Source organism: Narcine bancroftii, chromosome 4 (genome assembly GCF_036971445.1).
Source record: "Narcine bancroftii isolate sNarBan1 chromosome 4, sNarBan1.hap1, whole genome shotgun sequence".
In the NCBI taxonomy this organism is placed as follows: Eukaryota; Metazoa; Chordata; class Chondrichthyes; order Torpediniformes; family Narcinidae; genus Narcine; species Narcine bancroftii.
In genome coordinates this window covers 13879488-13900233 of record NC_091472.1, presented here as the reverse complement: position 1 = coordinate 13900233, position 20746 = coordinate 13879488, and the positions used below count along the sequence as shown (strand labels likewise).

The following is a 20746-nucleotide window of genomic DNA, read 5'->3' as shown; positions in this document are numbered from 1 at the left end:
AAGAACTGTCAATCGTTCCTCATGAGATAACCTTTCATTCCCAGAATCATCCTAGTGAATCTTCTCTGAACCCTCTCTAATGTCAATGCATCCTTTCTTAAATGAGGAGCCCAAAACTGCTCACAATGCTCCGTGAGGCCTCACCAGTGCCTTACAGAGCCTCACATCACACCCCTGCTCATTGAAAACTTGTCCTGTAATTGAACTCCACCCCCACAACTCTATGGCAGCCATGACTTGATGCCCAATGTGGATCTTGAGGATGCTTTGAATGCATTTGTGTTGAAAGGAAACAAGCTGTGCTGGGAAGTCTTCAAGCTGTGGGGGTTCCTCAGAGAAGCTGTTCAAGCTGTGAACAGCCTCTGCCTGGGCAGTTCAGTTGCACAGAAGGTAGAGCTGTTGCCTCAGAGCTCTGGAGACCTGAGGGTTCAATTCCCACCTTGGGCACTGTCTATGTGGTGTTTGCAGGTTCTCCCTGTGACTGTGTGGGTTTCCTTTGGGTGCTCTGGTTTCCTCCCACATCCCAAAGATACATGGTTTGATAAGTTAAATGCCCTTAATGTGCGGTGAGTAGTATAATCTGGGTGAGTCGAGAATGTTGGGTGGATTTTTTTAAAGATTGGATTACTGTAGGATCAGTGTAAATGGGAGTTAGCATGGACTTGTGGGCTGAATGGCCTGTTCTTATCCTGCATCTCAATGATTCAATCTTTCTATAGCACCGAGATTACAGAGCATTTCGCGATTAGGCCATTGAGCCCAACAGTCTACACTAGTGAAGGGTTAAACCTCCACATGCACATCATATTATAGAATTGTGGAATTGTTGAAATTTATGACACAGAGAGTTTTCAGCCCATTTATTCATGCCTTCTAAAACTGGACCAGGTTAAGCGCAGCCCAAGCCCCTTCAAATCCCAGTTCTCCCTCCCAATTATTCAGCCTCACCATCTGTTCCCTTCTACTTCATGTGGTCGTAACCCCCTCCCACTCCTCCCCCACAGTGTAACACTGACCTTCACTGAAGTTCTCTTCCTCCTATTCAGGGTGGCACGGATCTGCTGCCTCACGGCACTGGGGAGCTGGGTTCAAACATGACCTGCCTGTGACGGTGTGGGTTCTTGATTTTCTTCCATTGGGCAGTGAGAATACTCACACAACCATCCGAGACTCTCATCTGTACAAAACAATATTAATTTTTTAATTCGTTTATATAAAAATACTTGCCCTGCATATGTATTGTTTGCCTGTATGTGTGTTGTGACTGGTTTTGCCCTGAGGACCAGAGAACGCTGTTCCATTGTGTAATCAGATGACAATAAATTTAACTTAACTTGACTTGCCAGTCATCTCAAACGTGTTGAGTTGGGAGGTTAAATAGCCACAGGGATAGGCCCTGGGGAATTGGAACAGGTCTGTGAGCAAGCATTGATTTTATGGGCTAAAGTGACTTCTGTCTATGTCAGAAGTTATCAATTTCAAGTCTTGAGTCCAGAGTAATTTTTATTTTTTTAAGATTACATTCTTTATAAATAACTTGTTAATTTATGGGTCAAGGAGATGGGACCCAACTACCTCGAGGTTGGATTCACCATTGGATAGGAGGCAATGCGGCTACAGAGGTTACTGGGGCACTGAAGAAGGCCACATCAGGGGAGGTGGCAGAATTCACCAGCATGCAGCCTTCTGAGGGTCTCTCCTTCGCTTTTCGTTCTTGCCTTGAGAGTGAGCTGGTATTAATAGGGCCCCTTTGTGTGGCTTTGCTAGAGGACAAAGGAAAGATTTTGTTTCTGCATTTTGTGTACATGATGATGAATGGAATCTTGATCTTGATCGGTTTGGATCTTCACAGCTGACTAGCTACAGGGGCAGAAAAATGAGCCGCTGAAAGAACTTGACAGGTCGGTCGGGCAGCATCCGTGGAAGGAAATGGAGAGTCGTCGTCTTGGGCCGGGACCCTGCAACAGGATGTGGACAGGTTTATTTCACGCTCACAAATGCCCCTGATTGGGAAACTATAAGCCAGAGGATTTAAGAAATTTGAATCCATTTGCGATAGCGTGACTCATGTGGCTTCCTGAAGAATGTTCTTTTCAGGCAGTCATAATTGTCTGGAGCTGATAAGTTATTACTGCATATTTCAGACGCTCGGAATAAATCATCTTTGGATTGATCGGAAAACTAAGTCAAGAATGGGATAGCTCCCATTTTCATATTTTTTAGATAACTCATTGGACAACACGTCATCAACACGATGTTCCCATTAAACCTGTTCCCTGATAACTGTTTGTGAAACCAAATGACCTAAATTGCCTGAATAATGTGACAGGAAGCTTGATGTATTGACTGTGAGCTTCTCTTTTCAGCTTATGATGCACTTGTTCTAATCAACAATGTCCCATTCAACTCTGGTATGTGGAATCACATATTTTGTATGGATCTCGCAGGTTGATGTGAGGGCAGGGTTGGCGCCATGGGTGCATCTGTGGGCATTGCCACCCCAAGCGAGGTGCTGTGTATCCTCCTCCCATATGGTCACGGCCATTGCTCACTGTCAGACCCGCCTCCACCCCCTCTGGCGTCACTAGCAGCTAATGACACTGGATGTCATAAAAACAGTGCTCTTGGTACCTACATCGGAGGGGCTGATGAAGGTAGCAGCACCCCCACCCCCCCGCCCCAACTGAGCTAGTTTATCAGTGTTGCACCGTGCACTCCTCCCTAACACACTAATGCCCACCCCCCTCTAACATTTGTTCTGGCGCCAACGCTGTGTGAGAGACTGAGGTTCAAATCCCGCACTGTCTGTAGGGAGTTGGTATGTTCTTCCCGTATCTGCATGAGTTTTCCCCAGGGGCTCCGGTTTCTTCCCACTGTTCAAAAAAAATGTACTGGGTGTGTGGGTAAAGTGGGTGGAATGGACTCGTGGGCCAAAATAGCCTGTTATTGTGTTGTATGTCTAAATAAATATATAAATAGATAGATGGTAACAGGACGGAAACAGTCCAGTCATCCCTCAAACTTCTTCATCTCACCCCATCAAGATAACCACATCTCCATCTTCTCCCGCAAGCCTTCCCTTTTAGATTTATTTATTTAGATTTAAACAAATACAGCACGGTAACAGGCCATTTCGACCCACGAGCCCTGCCACCCAATTTACACCCAATTAACCTACACCCCCGGTATGTATCAAACATGGGATGAAACTGAAGCCCCCGGGGAAAATCCACGCAGACACGGAAAGAATGTACAAACTCCTTACGGACTGCGCAGAATTCAAACCCTCGTCCTGATCACTGGTGATGTAAAGGCGTTGCACAAACTGCTATGCCAACCGTGCCACCCAATTCCAATTTAACTTCTACTCACAGATGAAGATAGAGGGGTAAGAGATTTAGAGGGGATTTGAAGAAAGTTCTTTTTTCACTCTTAATTGGTTGAAATCTGGAACACAATGCTGAGGGAGTGACAGAGACAGGTTGTCTCACGACGTTTAAGGAGTATTTTGATGTGCACTTGAAATTTCAGGGTTAGGGACCAAAAGGAACGAATGAAGGGAAACGAGCTTGATTCATTACTGTTTAACTCTGTCACCAGATCATCAACTTGTAACGTTAACTCCAGTTTTCTCTCAAATGCACCTGCAGCTGTATATTTCCAGCTTTCTGCTTGAATTTAGATAGCTAGCATTTGTGCTGTTTCATAGCTCTCAAATTCCGGCATTGTTTGGTTTACTCTCCCCTAGTGTTCTCATTTATTTCCTTCTGTTTACATGCCCTCAGTAGACGGATCAGCAGGGATTAACAAGCCTTCCCTGTCACCTCTCTCTGCACCATTACTTGATGGTCTCTCTCTGTCGCTGGAGAGTCCTTTTATTGTCTCTGCTCTTTCTCCTTCTCTAAAACTTAGGTTCTTTAAATTTCTAACTTCTGATGAAACATTAACTCTGTTCATCTCTCCGCAGATGCTGCCTGACCTACTGACTATTTCGATTCTATTTTCAGAATTAGCACTTTAATTTCATTTGTAGGCAATTGTTTGCTCACCTTCAGTTGTTCATAGGACTTAAGTTTTATTTTATTGGTGCTGAGAGGCATTTATTGGTCCAAGGATTAGTTTACATTTTGTAGTCTGGCAAGTCAAGATTAACGTAGCAATTAACACAACGCTATTACAGCGCCAGTGACGCTATTACAGCGCCATTGACACCAGTACAGCGCCAGGTTTGAATCCAGCGCTGTCTGTAAGGAGTTTGGACGTTCTCCCCAGGTCAGTGCTCACCTTTCAAAAATGGGTGCAATTGGGCCAGAAGAGCCTGTAACTGTGCTGCTTCTCTAAATTTTAAAATTTAAATTTGAAGTCGGAGTTAGTTTCAAAACAAGAGTGTGTCAACTAACACAAGAGATTAACTCATTGGATGAAAGATACAAGTTGATATCAAACAAGAGAAAAAGAAATATTATGGTCCCATGACACCATCTACCTTTTCTTAGTGCTGTTTAACACAGAACGGCCCAATTCATGTTTCCCAACCAAGTTTGGTCCATATCCTTCCAATCCCTTCCTATGTACATGCTCAAATGACTCTTAATGTTGCAATTGCACCTGTTTCAAAGTGAAAAAAGTTTCCCCTCAAATCTCTTCCTTCCCCCTCCTGAAGCTACGCCGTCTTGTTCAAGAATTATCTACTCTGGGAAAAAGACTGAGCATTCACTTTTATCTATGCCCCTCATGATTTTATAAACCTCTGTAAAGACTTGAGAAATATTCATTTCAAATCTTACTCCACACAAAGAGGCAATGTTGATCTCGAACATCGAATCTCGTAAATTAACATTGCTTCTTTCAAATTATATGTTCAAGCAATATTTGTAGCACTGGATTTTTACTTTGCCATATTACTTGCATATCTTCCAAATGGGTCTGAATAATTCAGAATGGGTTTGACTTTATTGTCATATACATAGTCAGATGCACAACCATTCTTACTTGTTGCACACACATGATGCATGAGCTACAACAGTACAAGATAAAATTACCACAATATTTCAAGGGTCAGAAAAAAGGTAACTACTATAAAAGGGTAGATAAATGAATATTCACAGCTGCAGTTAGTGGGGAAGAAAGATTTTGTTTCAATAGAGCTGTTAGCTCTTTTGCTGGTCCCAGGCTAGTTTATGGTCAGGGATAGGGTAATGTGGGGAGGGATTGTGAGATCTTCAGACCTGTTGAAAACAACCTGTTCTTGACCCTAGATTTCAGTCATCTGTTACTTCCACCCGAAGGGAGGGATGAAGACCAGGGTGATGGGGATCCCTTGTGATTCAGCAAGAATGTGGAATGGGAGAATAGAATAGGGGCACTCCTATTTGGAACAAGAGCTGGAATGATGTTTACTGCTTCCCTGGAACATTCCTTTATTTGTGTTTGGTAGAGATGCTAATCCAGTAGTTGTCAATCCAGTCATGTTAATCTAGTGGAGATGTTTCGTACAATAAATGAAGGTCCTACACCCTGCCCAAGGGTGACCCGTAAACTTGCAGAGGGAAGGAGCGCCTTGCACCTCCTTCACCTGAGCAATTGCGCCGCATGGACACTGATCTCGGACGAGTTAAGCACAAAGTCTGCAGACACCGTGGTTGAAGTATAAACTCAGCAGGTCAAACAGAGAACTTCATATAAAGCAAAGACAAATGAGGTTTGGGATCCCATGATGAAGGTCTCAAGCCCGAATCGCCGGTTGACTCGGTTTGACCTGCTGAGTTTCTCCAGAAGATGATATTACATGGATATTAATACAATACCAATGTTAATATACTGGAAATATTAACTCAGTAAATATATGGCATGAATGCTTGAATTATTCGAGTGGATATTAATCTAGTGGATGGGATAACCCCAGTGTATCTGTGAATTCATTGGTCCTTAATTCAGAGAAGGCATTAAACCAGTGGCTGTTAATCTAGTAGCAATGTTGAACCAAGCGTGATGTGATCTACCGCAGTCATTAACCTGGTTAATGATGGGGATTCAGTTGCAATGTTGACCTAGTCGAGTTGTTAATCCAGTGGTGTTGTTAATCCAGAGGAGACATTCATTCACCAAAGTGTTTGACCCAGTGGAGTTAGAACTAGTGAATGAATCTTATCCAGTGGATGTTACTTCAGTGTTGATGTTAGTCCATTGGAGGGGGGTTAGTTAAAGTGATGTTAATTCACTGTATTTTTTATCCAGTGGATGTTAATCCATGAATGTTAATGATGGGATAATCCAGTGAAGGATTCGTTCAATCAACCCACCAGGTGGTAATCCAGTGAAAGAGATAACTCAGCAGCAAAATTAACCAGGACACACACATGCTGGAGAAACTCAACAGGTCATGCTGTGTCCATAGGAAGTACATGGTAACCAAGTTTCAGGCTTGGGCCCTTTTTTGGGTAAATATATAAAGCCAGGTGTCAAAATAAAAAAGATGGTGGGGGTTGAGGAGGAGGAGAAGGGGAAGGGGAGGTGGGGGATGGGGTTAAGGGGAAAGGGAGGAGGAGGAGGATGGAGGAAAGGGAAAGGGGAAGGGGAGGGAGCACAGGCTAACAGGTGAGGTCATAGGTGAATACAGGTGGGAAGGAGAAGAAAAAAAGCTGAGAAATGATGGGGCAAAGGGCAGAGGGTAGCTCTAATCAGAGAAGGAAGGGAAGGGGAGCTGGAGAATAGGAGACCGAGGGACAGGGGGAGAGAGAGAGAGAGATGGGGAGGGAGTTGTATGTTAAACATATGTATAATAGTCCAGGGAGAAATTCATCCTATAGAGATGTGAATTTACTGAAGCACTTTTCGGGACTGAGCGGAGGGATACTGATCTTACTCCATCCATCGCAATCTCTGACCCTCCGAATTCTCGTTGTTCCCTCTCCTCCTTCGACAAAGGCTTCAGTCTTTGAGCTGAGATCGTGGTCGATGTTGAGTTCAGGATTATACAAGGAGAAAATACTGGTGGTTTCCCGTTGCCTTCTTCAGTGTCCATACTGGGCGCGTATCCCTGCCCAGCGTTTTGAGCTTTACAACCATAAATTCCACTTTGTAGACTCTGCCTGTAAAACCATCCACCATCTGCAATCCTTGGCTTCACGGGACCCTGATGGGGAGGTCCTACACCCTGCTCAAGGGTGACCCGTAAACTTGCAGAGGGAAGGAGCGCCTTGCACCTCCTTTACCTGAGCAATTGCGCCGCATGGACACTGATCTCGGACGAGTTAAGCACAAAGTCTGCAGACACCGTGGTTGAAGTATAAACTCAGCAGGTCAAACAGAGAACTTCATATAAAGCAAAGACAAATGAGGTTTGGGGTCCCATGATGAAGGTCTCAAGCCCGAATCGCCGGTTGACTCGGTTTGACCTGCTGAGTTTCTCCAGGATTGTGGACGAGGAATTTCTCATTTCGTGCAGCCAGTTTCCCAGTTGAAAGCTGGTCGGAGGTGAACTGCCCACAGGCCACTTCGCTGAACATTTTAACATCAGGGTTAAAGCATCCTGCCGGAGTGCCGTGCATTGCAGAGACCCCGGGGGTGGTTTACCGAGCCGTCCTTCCCCTTTAGTCTTCATCTGGTTTCGGGGGGTGGTGGTGGTGGGGGGGTCCATATAGATTCCCAAATCTGCTCTAATATTATTGACAAGTCGCGGCTGCGAATACGGTTTAAAAGGCACACATCTTCTAAACAATTCACTCCCAACTTTAGCCCCGCACGAAGTTAACTTGGAACCGTGACAACTTGGAATGAGTTCTGCGTTCAAACCGCTGCGACGAGCCCTCTCATTAATCTTGCTTCTTTAGATGTGATATATGCATTAAACATTGCGGATTGAAGGGGCGGGTTTTATTTCACTCTTTGATTCCCCCCCCCCCCCCCCCTCCTTTCCACGGGGTGAAACTCCCTGAATTCCGCACGATCCGGTGCGCCTTATTCCCCATTCACACTGGTCACATTCCTGCCGGTTCACACGCGAGGGGTTGGATGCTGGCTGCTTCCCTACAATGGGAGGGAGCGGTGCGAAGCTGCCAGAGAGTCAGGCAGGTCCCTCAGCCCGATTTGTGAGGGAAGCTCTCGGTTGCGAACGAGGCGGGCGGGTGCGAGGATTATGTAACTTCTCTGGAGGCAATGAGTGTTCACCACTTCCCCTCGGCTGATTGACAGCCCCTACAGAGGGTATATAAAGTGCGGAGCGAAGTGAAGCCCGGCTACTCGCGGCTGCTGGGCAGAGGGCGAGTGCAGGACTCCAGATCACCCCCATCTCACACAAGCACCTACAATATCCCCCGACCGACAACAGACTCGCTGCATCAAACACCGGGTGAGAACACGTTTGTGGATTGGATGAAAATAACTTGCAATGTTGGGGGGGGGGGGATTTGCTAACCTTTTGTTTCCTTTATTGGGGAAATTATTCCCAAGTCCGTGTCAAACACCAGGGGTAAGTTTTTCACAGAGAGCTGTGGGTGCCTGGAATGCCTTGCCTAGGGGTGGTGGTCGAGGCTGAAACGTTAGGGGCATTTAAGAGACTTCGACAGGATGGAAGGGCTTAGAATTTGTTTTTAGGTCGGCACAGCATCGAGAGCCTGTACTGTCCCGGGAGGGAGATGGTGGGGGGGGGGGGGTGCTCGCTTCACTGGGGGGAAAGCGGCGTTGAAGCTTTGAAGATGACTTCTTGTCCTGTGTGTTAGGGCTGATGGTGCGGGGAGAAGAACTGCGTTGGCTTCTGCCTCTCATTCTGGCGATAGGAGCAAGGACTCAGTCTATCGGTAAGTACTCAACACTATCTTTGGATGACTGAACCCGATCTTCCTCCCGAGGTGGGCTTGCTGTTGGATAACTCTGGTCTTTTTGTTTCCTCAACGTGCCCCGTAGATGTTGGTCCCGAAGAGGAGGAGGTCACCTTCGATCTGTTCGCGATCAGCGGCGTGAACAGGCACACGGTTGGAGTGAAGCTGTTTCGAGGTCCCGACCGCCACACTCCCGCTTTCAGGTTCAGCAGGTTCGACCAGATCCCTCCAGCGTCCGGCGACAAGTTCCAGGACATCGTGAGGCTCATGCAATACCAAGAGGGCTTCGTCCTGGTTGCCAATGTGAGGCAGGACAGGAGGAGCCAGGGAACGTTGCTGGCCATCGCGGGCCCAGGTTACAAACGCCAGCTGGAGATCATCTCCAACGGACTGGCCAACACCTTGGATTTCCAGTACTCGGTGGAGAAGTCGCAGAACCTGGTCTCCTTCCAGGACGTGGACATCGCTGACTCCCAGTGGAAGAACATCACCATTCACGTGAATGGGGAGAATGCCTACCTGTATATAGGCTGTGAACTTGCCGACAGCTTCATCCTCGATGACCCTTTTTATGAAGAGCTGACCTCAACCAACAGTAGGCTGTATGTTGCCAAAGGACTCACACCAGACAAGAACTTCAAGGTATGTATTGGCATATTCTCGCCAACAGCTTGAATGCTTTAAATCACTTAGTAACTGCCATCCAAGATAAACACCCCCATCTCTCTTAAGGTGATGTACTTATTTGTTTGTGAATGGTTGCCCTGTAAGGAGCTAATGATGTTGCTCTCTTGTCCACAGGGTTTCCTGCAAAACGTTCAATTTATTTTTGGCACTCCTGTGGCGGAAGTCCTCCAGAGTAGGGGATGCCTTCGGCCAGGTAAGGTTGAATTCTCACAGCCCGTTGTTGAAGATGTCTTGAATTGTTTCCTTCTGCTCTGAAGTACATCAGGGAGGCTGGATACTCGCAGAAGGACCTGCCCACTGTTTCTGTGACATGTCTGCAGACAATAGGTTGAATAGGCTGTTGTCATGTTGGAATGTTTTTATCCTGCAGAATTTATTGTCATGAATGTGTCGTGAAATTCGTTGTTTTGTGGCAGGATCACTGCAAACATTGATACCGACCATCTTCAACATTAACAAAAAGAGTGCAATAAAAAGAAAAAGTCGAAGTGAGGCAGTGTCTCATTACCCATTCAGGAATCTGATGGCAGAGGGGTAGAATCCGTCCTTGTGTCGCTGAGTCCTCACCTTCAGGCTCCTGTACCCTTTCTTTCACCCAGATGGTAGCTGTGAAGAGGGCATAGCCTGGGTGCTGGGAGTCCTTGAGGATAGAGACTGTTTGATAGAACATATTGGATGGATCCACCGGGCAAAGCAAAACAACAGCAGGAGACCCGAGTCTTGGCTTAGCGAGTTGCACTGTTTGTTTCTTGTTCCAGAAGGTTGTGGCTTCATATTCCCGTACTGGAGACGGGAGCATTAGCATTAGAGCTGGTTCTCTGGGGAATAGTGGGGAGGCTTTACCCTCAAGTGATGCAAAATGTGCAGGTGGGGGGGTTTCTTCCAACGTCTGTGGGGTCCTTGCCAATGCCATTTAAAAAGAGCAGCTTCTCTGGTTGTTAGGGCGTGATGCTCTGCTGGTACTTGCTGTGCATGGAGTGGCTGCAGATGGAACCACTTCCAACAGGTATCCCATGGGCTGTAAAGTGCAGGAGACACACAGCAGGCTCCAGATGCTGGAATCTGAAGCTAAAGACAATCTGCTGGAGGATCTCAGTGGGAGAAAAAGACTGATCGATGTTTCGAGGCAACCCCCTTTATCAAGCCTGTAAAAAATGCTTTGGACATTGTGAATGGTGTCACTTCAATCCTTTCTTATTCGTGAACAAGGGGAGTGGGAACTGCTTTATTTTGAGAAACATTGTAGACTCAATGTCAAAGTTGGAAGAACGTTGTTGACAGCTTTAGGTTCCTTGAGGAGATATTCTGAATGCAAGTGGAATTGGCATTGATTTCAGAGCGGTTTACCTTAATGCTGAAGTATTGCGTTTAAGATTCCTCTCATGGGCAGATCATGAGTTACTTCAACAACAAAAAAGATCCCTGCTGATTGGAATAGTGTTTGGGAAAACTGGATCACTTACATTAAAAATTTTGAAAGGTATGTCAAAATATTAGGGCTGCCTACAGAACAGTAGCCATCAGCAAAATGTAACGAATGTGTTGTGGAGAATTGCAGCTGATACCACTGCAGTGTAGCAATCTCCACCGACACAATGACCAGACAGAGGATCTGTTAGGATCTGAAGTCATGAATGGCAGGATGGTCCCTCGAGATGCGAAGATAAGGGGTATAAATTCACTGAGCTCGCGTGGTTCAGGACCTAGCCCAGATTTATTGTGTCTGTGTTCGACAAATAGCGAAGAGCTCAGTGTTTCCACTGGCTCAGGAACTGAGCTAATTTTTGGAATGAAGACAGAAACTGCTTGAATCGCCCCAGCAGACCGGGTCCCATCAGCAGGGGGAGATTCAGAGCAGAAGTTGCAGTCACGCACATTTTCTACCGAACCTGCTGCTCATCCTCCCCAAGCACCTCCTGTTTCACTGCAGATTTTCAGCATCGTTTTTACTTGTTGTAACATGTCCTTTTTTTTAAGCTGGTTTAATTTTTCGGTCACTAGGGGTCAGACCACTCCGTGGGCACAGCTGTAGGTGCAGATGTTGGGAGACTGGAGGAAGAGGCAGCCGACAGCTGGGGAGAGAATTCAGGAAGGGTTTAACTTTTCACATCATTCCTGTGCGAGCATTGTCTCTGCATCTTACTCCGGCAATACTGCTGAATTTTTCCAGCATTTTCTGCTTTTGTTCCATCGATTCCGAATGCCAAGTGGCTGGACTTAATCTTAAGAATGACCCTTTCATTCCTCTGAAGCCCTGTTACATTGCCTGAGTGATTATCCTTTCAGCAAACTCCCACCCCCACAATGTTTCTATGAAGGATTTCTTCAACATGGACTTGTCCACGTCTCCCGAGAAGGATGACATTCAGCCCATTGTACTGTACCAACTGTTCAGTTTGCACCACTTCTCAGAATCAGAATGTATTGTCGCGAACAAGTCATGAAATTTGGTGTTTTGCGGTAGCGTCATAGGGCAAACGTTCATATTATGGCCATCTTATGACATTACTATAAAATAATAGTGTATGAAAAGTAAGGCAGTGACTTTGGTTCATTGATTATTCAGGAATCTGATGGCAGCGGGAAAGAAGCTGTCCTTGTGCCGCTGAGGGCTCGCCTTTAGGCTCCTCTACCTTTCTCCTGATGGTAGCAGAGTGAAGAGGGAGTGGCCTGGGTGGTGGGGGTCTTTTAGAATAGAGGCTGCTTTTTTAAGAGGGTGCTCTGCTGTGGTCTAAAATCGCTTTGCCACTTTTGAGGCCTTTGTTGAGGATTAGACCATAAGACTTAGGCCATTGAACCCATCGAGTCTGCTCTGTCATTTGAATTTTGGCCGATGTATTTTTCCTTTCAAACCTATTCTGTCTTCTCCCCATAACCTTTGATACTCTTACCAATAGAGAGCACATTAACCCTATGGTCTCCTCCACCTCTCCCAGTATCCAATCACCTCTTGTTCACCACTTCTTAATCAAGCTCTCCCCTTTCGGTGAAAGGTTCCGCCCCCATTCATTAAGTGACCACTTCCCTCCATGGATGCTGCTTGACCTGTTGGGTTCTTCTCATTCCTTTCAAACCCTGCCTTCTCCCCATAACCTTTGATGCCCTAGCTAATCAAGAGCCCGTCAACCTCTACTTTAACTGTGCCCAAAGACTTGGACTCGACAGCCGTCGGTGGCAGATTCGCAACCCTCTGACTGAAGAAATTATGTCCTTTTATTCTGAGTGTGCCCTCTGCTCCTTGACTCACCTACTACTGGAAGGTCTTCCTCCTTAAAGTGGTGAATTCCTCTTTAGCCTTTTGAAGGCACTTGTTGGCCCAGTTTGTACTGGAGAATGGAACAAACAGGATCAATGAGCGGCATTGCAAGGGAAAGCAATGAGAGGAACCCAACAGGTCAAGCAGCATCCATGGAGGGAAGTGGTCAGTTAATGAATGGGGTCGGAACCTTTCACCGAAAGGGGGAGAGCTTGATTAAGAAGTGGTGGGCAAGAGGTGATAGGATACTGGGAGAGGTGGAGGAGACCATAGGGTTAATGTGCTCTCAATTGGTAAGGGTATCAAAGGTTATGGGGAGAAGACAGGAGAATGGGCTTGAAAGGAAAAATATATCAGCCATGATTTGAATGACAGAGAAGAGCTCATGGGTTGATTGATTTGAACCATGGAGTCTAGGGGGGGGGGGGGTGGAGGTGGGAGGGAAGTATGAGAGAAAAGTAGAATGGGAACAGGTGGAAACCGTGGAAATGGTGGAGGTTACGTAATATTGAAAAATTCAATGTTCATGCTGTCAGGTTTAAAGCTACCCAAGCAGAATATAATGTGTTGTTCCTCAAGTTTACATTTGGTCTTCAAAAGGATATTTGTCGGCACTTGAGAGAGGATAAAACAGGACAAGGTCTAGGAGATGGCTATGATGGGATTGCTGTACTAGGTCTTCTTATTAAAAGTCTCATTTACCCTCAAGGGTGTGCATTGTGGCAGACTTGCACTAACTACTGAAATGTCACATTGAATAAAGGACCAACAAAAATGCTCAGAGTCCTAACACTTGAGAGCGTGGAAGACCTTCTCCTGCACCCTTCCTCTCCAAGTAGTACAGAATGCTCCAACATGCAGGGATGGTTCTTAAGGGTCTACGAGGAGAACAAGCTAACATAGAGATGGTTGTACGGATGTTAATGGCACAGCTGAACATCCTTGTTTCACCAAATCTCCAAAACAGCAAGAATTTGATTTGTTACCATTAACCAGGCTCCACCCTGCAGGAAATGGTCCTGTAAAGGAACAGACAATGGATGGAAAAGCAAGAAGAATGATTGCCTGAGATATCACTTCCCTCTCATCAATCTGAATTTCCAGAGTTCATTCAGGGCCAGAAAATGGTAATGCCAGAACAATATTTTCCAAACATGCTCATGTGATACACTGGGTACACCCCACCCTGAATATTGACTGCACTCCATCCAGAGGACTAACTACTCTCCACCAGGAACCCTAAAGACATCTTTTCCAAAGCTCTGGTTATTCCAGGTCAAGAACACATCGTATAGTCTGTCGGGAGCACAGGATGCAGTCTGTCCGGAGCACAGAGTGCGTGCAGTCTGCCTGGAGCACAGTGTGCATGTAATCTGCCCGGAGCATAGTATGCGTGCAGTCTGCCCAGAGCACAGGCTATAGTCTGTGGACATACCCCATCAAGGAGGTGGTCACTCCCAATCCGAAATGTTGGTCATCCCCCATCTGGAATATCAATTTCACCCAGTCTGGAATGCTGGTGCCGCCCCCCCCCCCCCCCACCCAGTCCAGAATGTTGGTCACCCCACCCCCATCCAGAACATCAGCCACGCCCCATCTGGAACATTGGTCACTCCCCCCCAGTCCAGAACATCAGCCATGCCCCATCTGGAACATTAGTCATGCCCCGTCCAGAAATGTGATCACGCCCCATCCAGTGCATTGGTCATTCTCTATTTATGGTGCTGGTTTGGCTACAACTCATCAGAGATGTAGATACACCTGTTTAGAGATCGGTTCTAGAGCCTCGACTGTAATCCACCTGGAGCAACGTCTTGGGCCCTAGAGATAAATGGCTACATGGTTTCCCAAGTTTTGGCAGCACCTAATCTGGAGAGTTGTTTACATTTCATCCAGTGTGCTGGCTGCATTTCATCCAGTGTGCTGGCTTTGGCCTATCCAGATGGCTACCTGCAGTCTATCCAGTACAATGGTGACCAATATCCAAAGTTCCTACTACACCCCATCCAGACTACTGGGTACTCCATTTCTATATCACTCCCCACTAGGTGGCCATTCCAAAAGGAGGACATAGTTATAAGTTACCATATATATGTATGTCTATGTATATATGTGTGAACTTGTTGGTTTGAACGTTGTTTTTGCCATGCTTTATCCATTCATAATTCCCTTACACTAGACCACCTGAAGAATGTATTGTCTTGGTTGGGATTGGAACAGACACTTAGAAGAAGGATGCAAATATTCATGTGGTTTAGTCAGGCAGACATTCGGAATGTCCGCAGTCGGGTTGAGCAAGATTTTTTACTGATGATGTTGGAAAGTAATTCTCTCCACAAATTGCTGAGGCAAAACATATAGACACTGGGGATCAATTAACTAAATTGATTCTAAGATTGAAGAATTCCTGTCAGAAAGAAAGAGTAAGAAGTGAAGAACCAGGATGTGTAAGGTACAGATCTGCCCTGAAGAGTATTTCAGGCCCAAACATTCTCCTTGTGATACTTGGTGTAACTCTGCCTGAAGAAAAGATCCTGACACATTTCCTTGGTAATCCTGAGTAATACCTGAGCTTCTGAGGGGACGTGGACTACCCACCGCACTTCCCTACTCTGCAGACCCAGACAAGAATAGAGAAAAATGTCAGTTTGATGTGAAGGAAATCACCTTTCTGGTAAATAAGCTGTCTCTAGGCAGGTGTGGAGCCAGAAAAGAGCAAGGTGAAAGCAAATTTAGAGATGCTAAGACCCACTGACAAAAAAGGCATATTGACAGTGTTGGAAATGATCCAATTCATTGGTAAATTCATAACAAACCTGTTTTCCAAATCAATGTACCTAAATAAGTTGTTACCGGACAAATGTGATGTTTCTTTTCTTGTCATAAAGAAACTTGAGTTCTTTTATAACAACTATACTTTATTAGCTGAAGTACTCACTCATGACCTCATGGAGGCATCCATTTTGAATCTACCCCTAGCTGCAACAAATCATCTCCAACTCCCTCTAGTGATCAGAATTATCATTGGCACTCTATCATTACACAGAGAAGGAGCAATGTTTGAGGAAGTTCTAGACGATAATCTTTGCTTTGACATCCTGGTCCATGTTTTTCCATGAAATCCCAGATTCCTTTCTTACATAACCTAATCCCAGATCACACCAGGTATCATAGTTTGCATGATTGACACTGCATCTCACACAGCTTCTAAAGATGACAGTTGAATCATTCATAATTCTCTGAGGCGCTCTTTGTGTTGAAAGAATGCCTTCTAAAACCACACCGGATCTGTCAGGCACCTGTGCCTGTGTTCCCCTTGTTAGCCAAACTAACCTCAGTCAATGTTTGCCAAGTGTCAGGGGAATTGAACTAGGGAGAAGATTGTTCTTAACAGAACATAGAATGTAAAACAGTACAGCACAAGGCACTGCCACTTTGGCCCATGTGTCCTTGCTGAACATGATGTCAAATTAAGTCGATCTCCTCTGCCTTTAAAGGGATCAGTGACACATTTCATGAGCCATGAAGCTCAGTGATTCAGAGGGGTTATTGGTGCCATGCTGTCCTTGTTTTGTAGGCAGCAGGTGGCTTGACTTTGGGAAGCAGAGTCCTGGCAGCCACTACTGTTCTGCCTGAGTGTTGTTGCCAGAAAACCCATCAGGCACACAATCAATTGAAACAGACACCCTTTGCTGCCAACAATTACTCAGTATAATTCTCTGTGGATGTCAGCAGTAGTTTGTTTTCCGTTTGTGTCCCAGCTGTAGTACCCAAGACCTGGGACATAATAAATTGGTCCATGTGCTCTGCAAACCATCAAAAAGCAATCTGTCGCAGGAGTTCGACAGTTTGAACAGCAACTGGGTTGAAACCTTTCTTCAGTCTTGGTTTTGCCCTACAGATGCTGTTTGACCCACTTGAGTTCCCCCGCCAGTTTGTCTTTTTGCTCCAGATTCCAGCGTCTGCATTCATTTCTGTCAGCTGTCTTCATCACTTTGCTGGTTGCAGGATCTTACCATGTGACAACAATTCCCGTACACTAGTTACTGCATTCCAGACATCTCTTTCGTAAAGTGCTTTGGAATCTCTTGATGCTACATCAATGGAAGGTTTTTTTAATAATAAATTGTAGTGCAAAACCTTTGCAACTAGTTTATCATTTAATGTCAAATAAAATGAGAGATAATGTTCTGCCAAAGTATTATTTCATTTCAGTGAGATTGCCATACCACTGGATGTTGTGGAATCCCAAGCTATTGTGGTCTGTGAAGCAATGTTACTGCCGAGTTATCTGATGTCATAAATGTCAGTGGTGCGTCGGTCTGAACCCTTTCAGTGTGTGTGCAATGCCAATTACAACTTCTAGAATACAGTTGTTGTAATTTTATTTCTTCAGGAAATGATTATAATATTATCACCATCCAAGAATATTACGGAGATATAGTTGAATACAGTTTTAGTGTTACATTGCCATTGGCTGACAATCCCCTGAAGTATAATTATGGTGTAACAAATTCCTCCGCATGTCATTATGTTTCCTATAGTATCATTCATTTTGGTCAGCGGAACGCTATTACAGAGCCAGTAACCCAGGTTCAAATCCAAAGCTTTGTGTAAGGAGTTTGCGTGTTCTCGCCATGACTGCATGGGTTTCCTCCGGTTGCTCCTGTTTCCTCCCACCCTTCAAAATGTACTGGGGTTGTAGGTTAATTTGGGTGGCACGGTCTCATTATGTTATTAGTAATTTTCTCCAACATTAGTTTGCTATTATCACCCAATGTCCTTGGGTTATTATCCATATTTTTATTGGGTTGTATTAATGTCCCATAAATATGATTATGTTATTGGTAATTCTACCCACTATCATAATGTTATTATCATTTCCCCCTGAGTGAATTAATAACAATTTCCCCAAGTCCGATACCTGGAGATTTTACTCTCATTGCATTATCATCATTTCTCAAAAGAAAGAGTAAGTTGCTTCAGGGAGACATCAGGGGGAAGTATTTTACACGGAGGGTTGTGGGTGCCTGGAATGCATCAGCAGGGGGACGGGGCGGGAAAGGTATTGGTGGAAGCTAGTACAATAAAGTAATTTAAGAGACCTTGCAACAGGCAAACGGATGAAAGAAGAATAGAGGGTTATGAGGAAGGGAAGATTTAGGTTTTTTTTGAGGTCAGTATTTATAGGTCAGCACATCATAATGGGCCGAAGGGTCTGTATTGTGCTGTAATGTTCTATGTTCTGTGTTTCACTGGATAGACCACTCGAATTGGGCTGGGACGAATATCCTAACAAATCGCATAACCAGAACTGGAGAGTTAAACAAGAAAATCTGCAGTTGCTGAGATTGTTGGTGTAATGCTCAGAAGTGCTGGAGAAACTCAACTTTAGGTCACGCAGTGTTCTTTACGTAGCAAATACACATAATCAACGTTTCGGGCCTGAGGTCTCTGAAAGGGTATGAACAGAAAGCAGGTTGGCACCTGAATAAAATGGTGGTGGAGGGGGGTGGGGGAGAGCGCAGGCCCGGAGGCCAGAAGTCATGGGTGGGAGGGCAGAAGAGAAAAAAGCTGGCAGTTCGTAGGAGGAGGGGTGTAGCTCTCTGAATGGAGGGGGAAGGGGGTGGAGAACTGGAGGAAAGGAGTCTGATGGATAGGGAAAGGGAGAGAGAGGGGGGAAAGAGATGGGAGAGAGAAGAGAGAGATGAGGCCTAACGTAAACTGGAGAAGTCAATGCCAATCTGAAACCATGGTCTTAAATCTAACCAGAACAAATTCTGAAGGTATGAGGTGTGAGTTGGCAATGGCAGATTGGGCAACCACATTAAAATGTCTGACTTTGAACAGGTATTGGCGAGCAGTTATTCATAATTTACAGCAAACATATATTCCTCTAAGGCACAACATGCAATGAGAAATATTTGCCCAGCTGTGGATAACAAGGAAAGCTAAAGATACTATTAAATCAAAGAAAAACAGTTCCTAATGATGCCAAAAGAGCAGTAAATCCCAAAGGGGATAAATTATTCTGGTTAATAAGGAAAAGGTGCAGAATCTAAACATCTGTCTTCAAGGAAGAAGACACAGCAAGCCATATGGAAAAAGTGCACAACAAAGGCTCTGGAGTTAATGGGGAACTGAAAGAAATTAGAATTAGTAAAATGAGTAATGGACTAAAAGGCAGTAATTCTCCTCAACCTGATATCTTGCACAGAGAGAATCCAAAGAGGAGGCTTGAGAGATAGTTGATTGTCATCTTCCAGAATTGCATAGATCCCATGCCATTATTTAAGAAAAAGGGAGAGAGAAAATAGGGAACTGCTTTTCCTTCCTCAGAAGAGCAGTGAGTATGACATCAATAGCAGGGAATATGCTAAAGTCTAACCTTACACATTCCATTGGGATTGCGGATGGTTTATGCCTACTTTGGTATTCTGCGGAAGCTGGATTGGCGTGTATCACCCATTACAGCCTGGGGAGGCGATTGGTGGAAAGGGGTGAGTGGACGAGGGACCACCAATTCCCACCAATCGTCCCCTTGGCTCACTCCCTTATGTCACACCCAAGCCACACCTCCTCCCTCACCACTATTGGAGGCCTTAAACAGTCCTTTCAAGTGAAGTGTGTTTCCACAGGAGTTAGCTACAGCATCCGGTGCTCACATTGTGGCCTTCTCTACATTGGAGAGGCTGGTTGCAAACTGGGAGATCAACAACTTCAATTCTGCATCCCACTCCTATTCTGATGACATGTCTGTCCACGACCTCATGTTCTGTCCCACCAAGACCACCCGTAAATTGGAGGAGCCACACTTAATTTTCCGGCGAAGCACTCTCCAACCGGATGGCATTAATGTCGACATCTCTGGTTTCTGCTTCCCTACTCTCTGTTCTCCCTCCTTTCCCTTGTCTTCTTTTCTCCAGCTCTCCATCCCTTTCCCTCTCCACTCACAGAGCCATCCCTCCTTCCCCTGTTTGCTGCTGTGCCCTCCCTCCCTCCTTTATCCATCCATCGGGGTGGCACAGTTGGTTTGGAGGTAGCACATCTGATGTAGGGGTTAGCACCATGCCTTTCCAGTGCCAGCGATTGGATCCATGTTTGAATCCTCTGCTGAATGTAAGGAGTTTATACATGTCTCCCCGTGTCTGCTTGGGTTTCCTCTGGGGGCTTCGGTTTCCTCCCACCATTCAAAACGTACTGGGGATGTAGGTTAATTGGGTGTAAATTGGGCGGCACAAACTCATGAGACGAAATGGTTACCATGCTGTACATCTAAATCAATGGTTTTCAAACGCCCCCTAAACTCGTATTCTACCTTAAGTAATCCTTATTCCATACGTGCTCTGTGATTAGTAAGGGATTGCTTAAGGTGGCGTGTGAGTGGAAAGAAAAAGGTTGAAACCCACTGTTTTAATCGTCCATAATTGACTCGTTATGTGCACGGTTTCAGAACTCCAAAGGAAATGGGCCAATGACAATTTTTCTCAAGCAAAATATTTCAGTAACAGTTGGGTCAATGATTCTCAACCTTCCCTTCCCACTCACATCCCACCTCAAGCAATCCCTTGCTAATCACAGAGCACCAATGGCATGGGATTTTCTTAAGGTGGACTAAGAGTTTGTGGGGGGAGTTCGAAAACCACTGGTCTATCTTTACTCCTAGCTGTGGGACTGTGCACCTCCCCCCACACCATTTTGTTTGAACACCTGCCTACATTTTTTCATAACTTAATGAAGGGCTTAAGCCCGAAACATTGGTTATGTATCTCTATCTCTGTTCTATAAAGGACATTATTTTTCCAGCATTGTGTTTTTACTTCAACCACAGGTCTGTAGACTTTTGCATTTTATTTCCAAATACTAGAGGATGTAGATTTAAGATGAGAAGGGAAAAGGTTTTAAGGAGATGTGTGAGGCTAGTTTTTTTTCCACACAGAGAATGGTGGGTGCCTGGAAAACCAGAGGAAATGTAGAAGCAAAT

The 20746-nt window shown here is 45.3% G+C and overlaps 1 protein-coding gene across 1 annotated transcript in view; it reads left to right on the top strand.

Moving 5' to 3' along the window:
• Nucleotides 1–8231: 8231 nt before the first annotated feature.
• The window catches only part of LOC138760339 (thrombospondin-2-like), an 83748-nt gene continuing 71233 nt past the window's right edge, over nt 8232–20746 (top strand). Inside the window, exons 1-4 of the mRNA XM_069930792.1 lie at nt 8232–8350; nt 8721–8798; nt 8905–9461; nt 9621–9699. Coding sequence (XP_069786893.1) covers nt 8726–8798; nt 8905–9461; nt 9621–9699 — 709 coding nt within the window. The 5' untranslated portion in view covers nt 8232–8350; nt 8721–8725. The remainder of the gene's footprint in view (nt 8351–8720; nt 8799–8904; nt 9462–9620; nt 9700–20746) is intronic.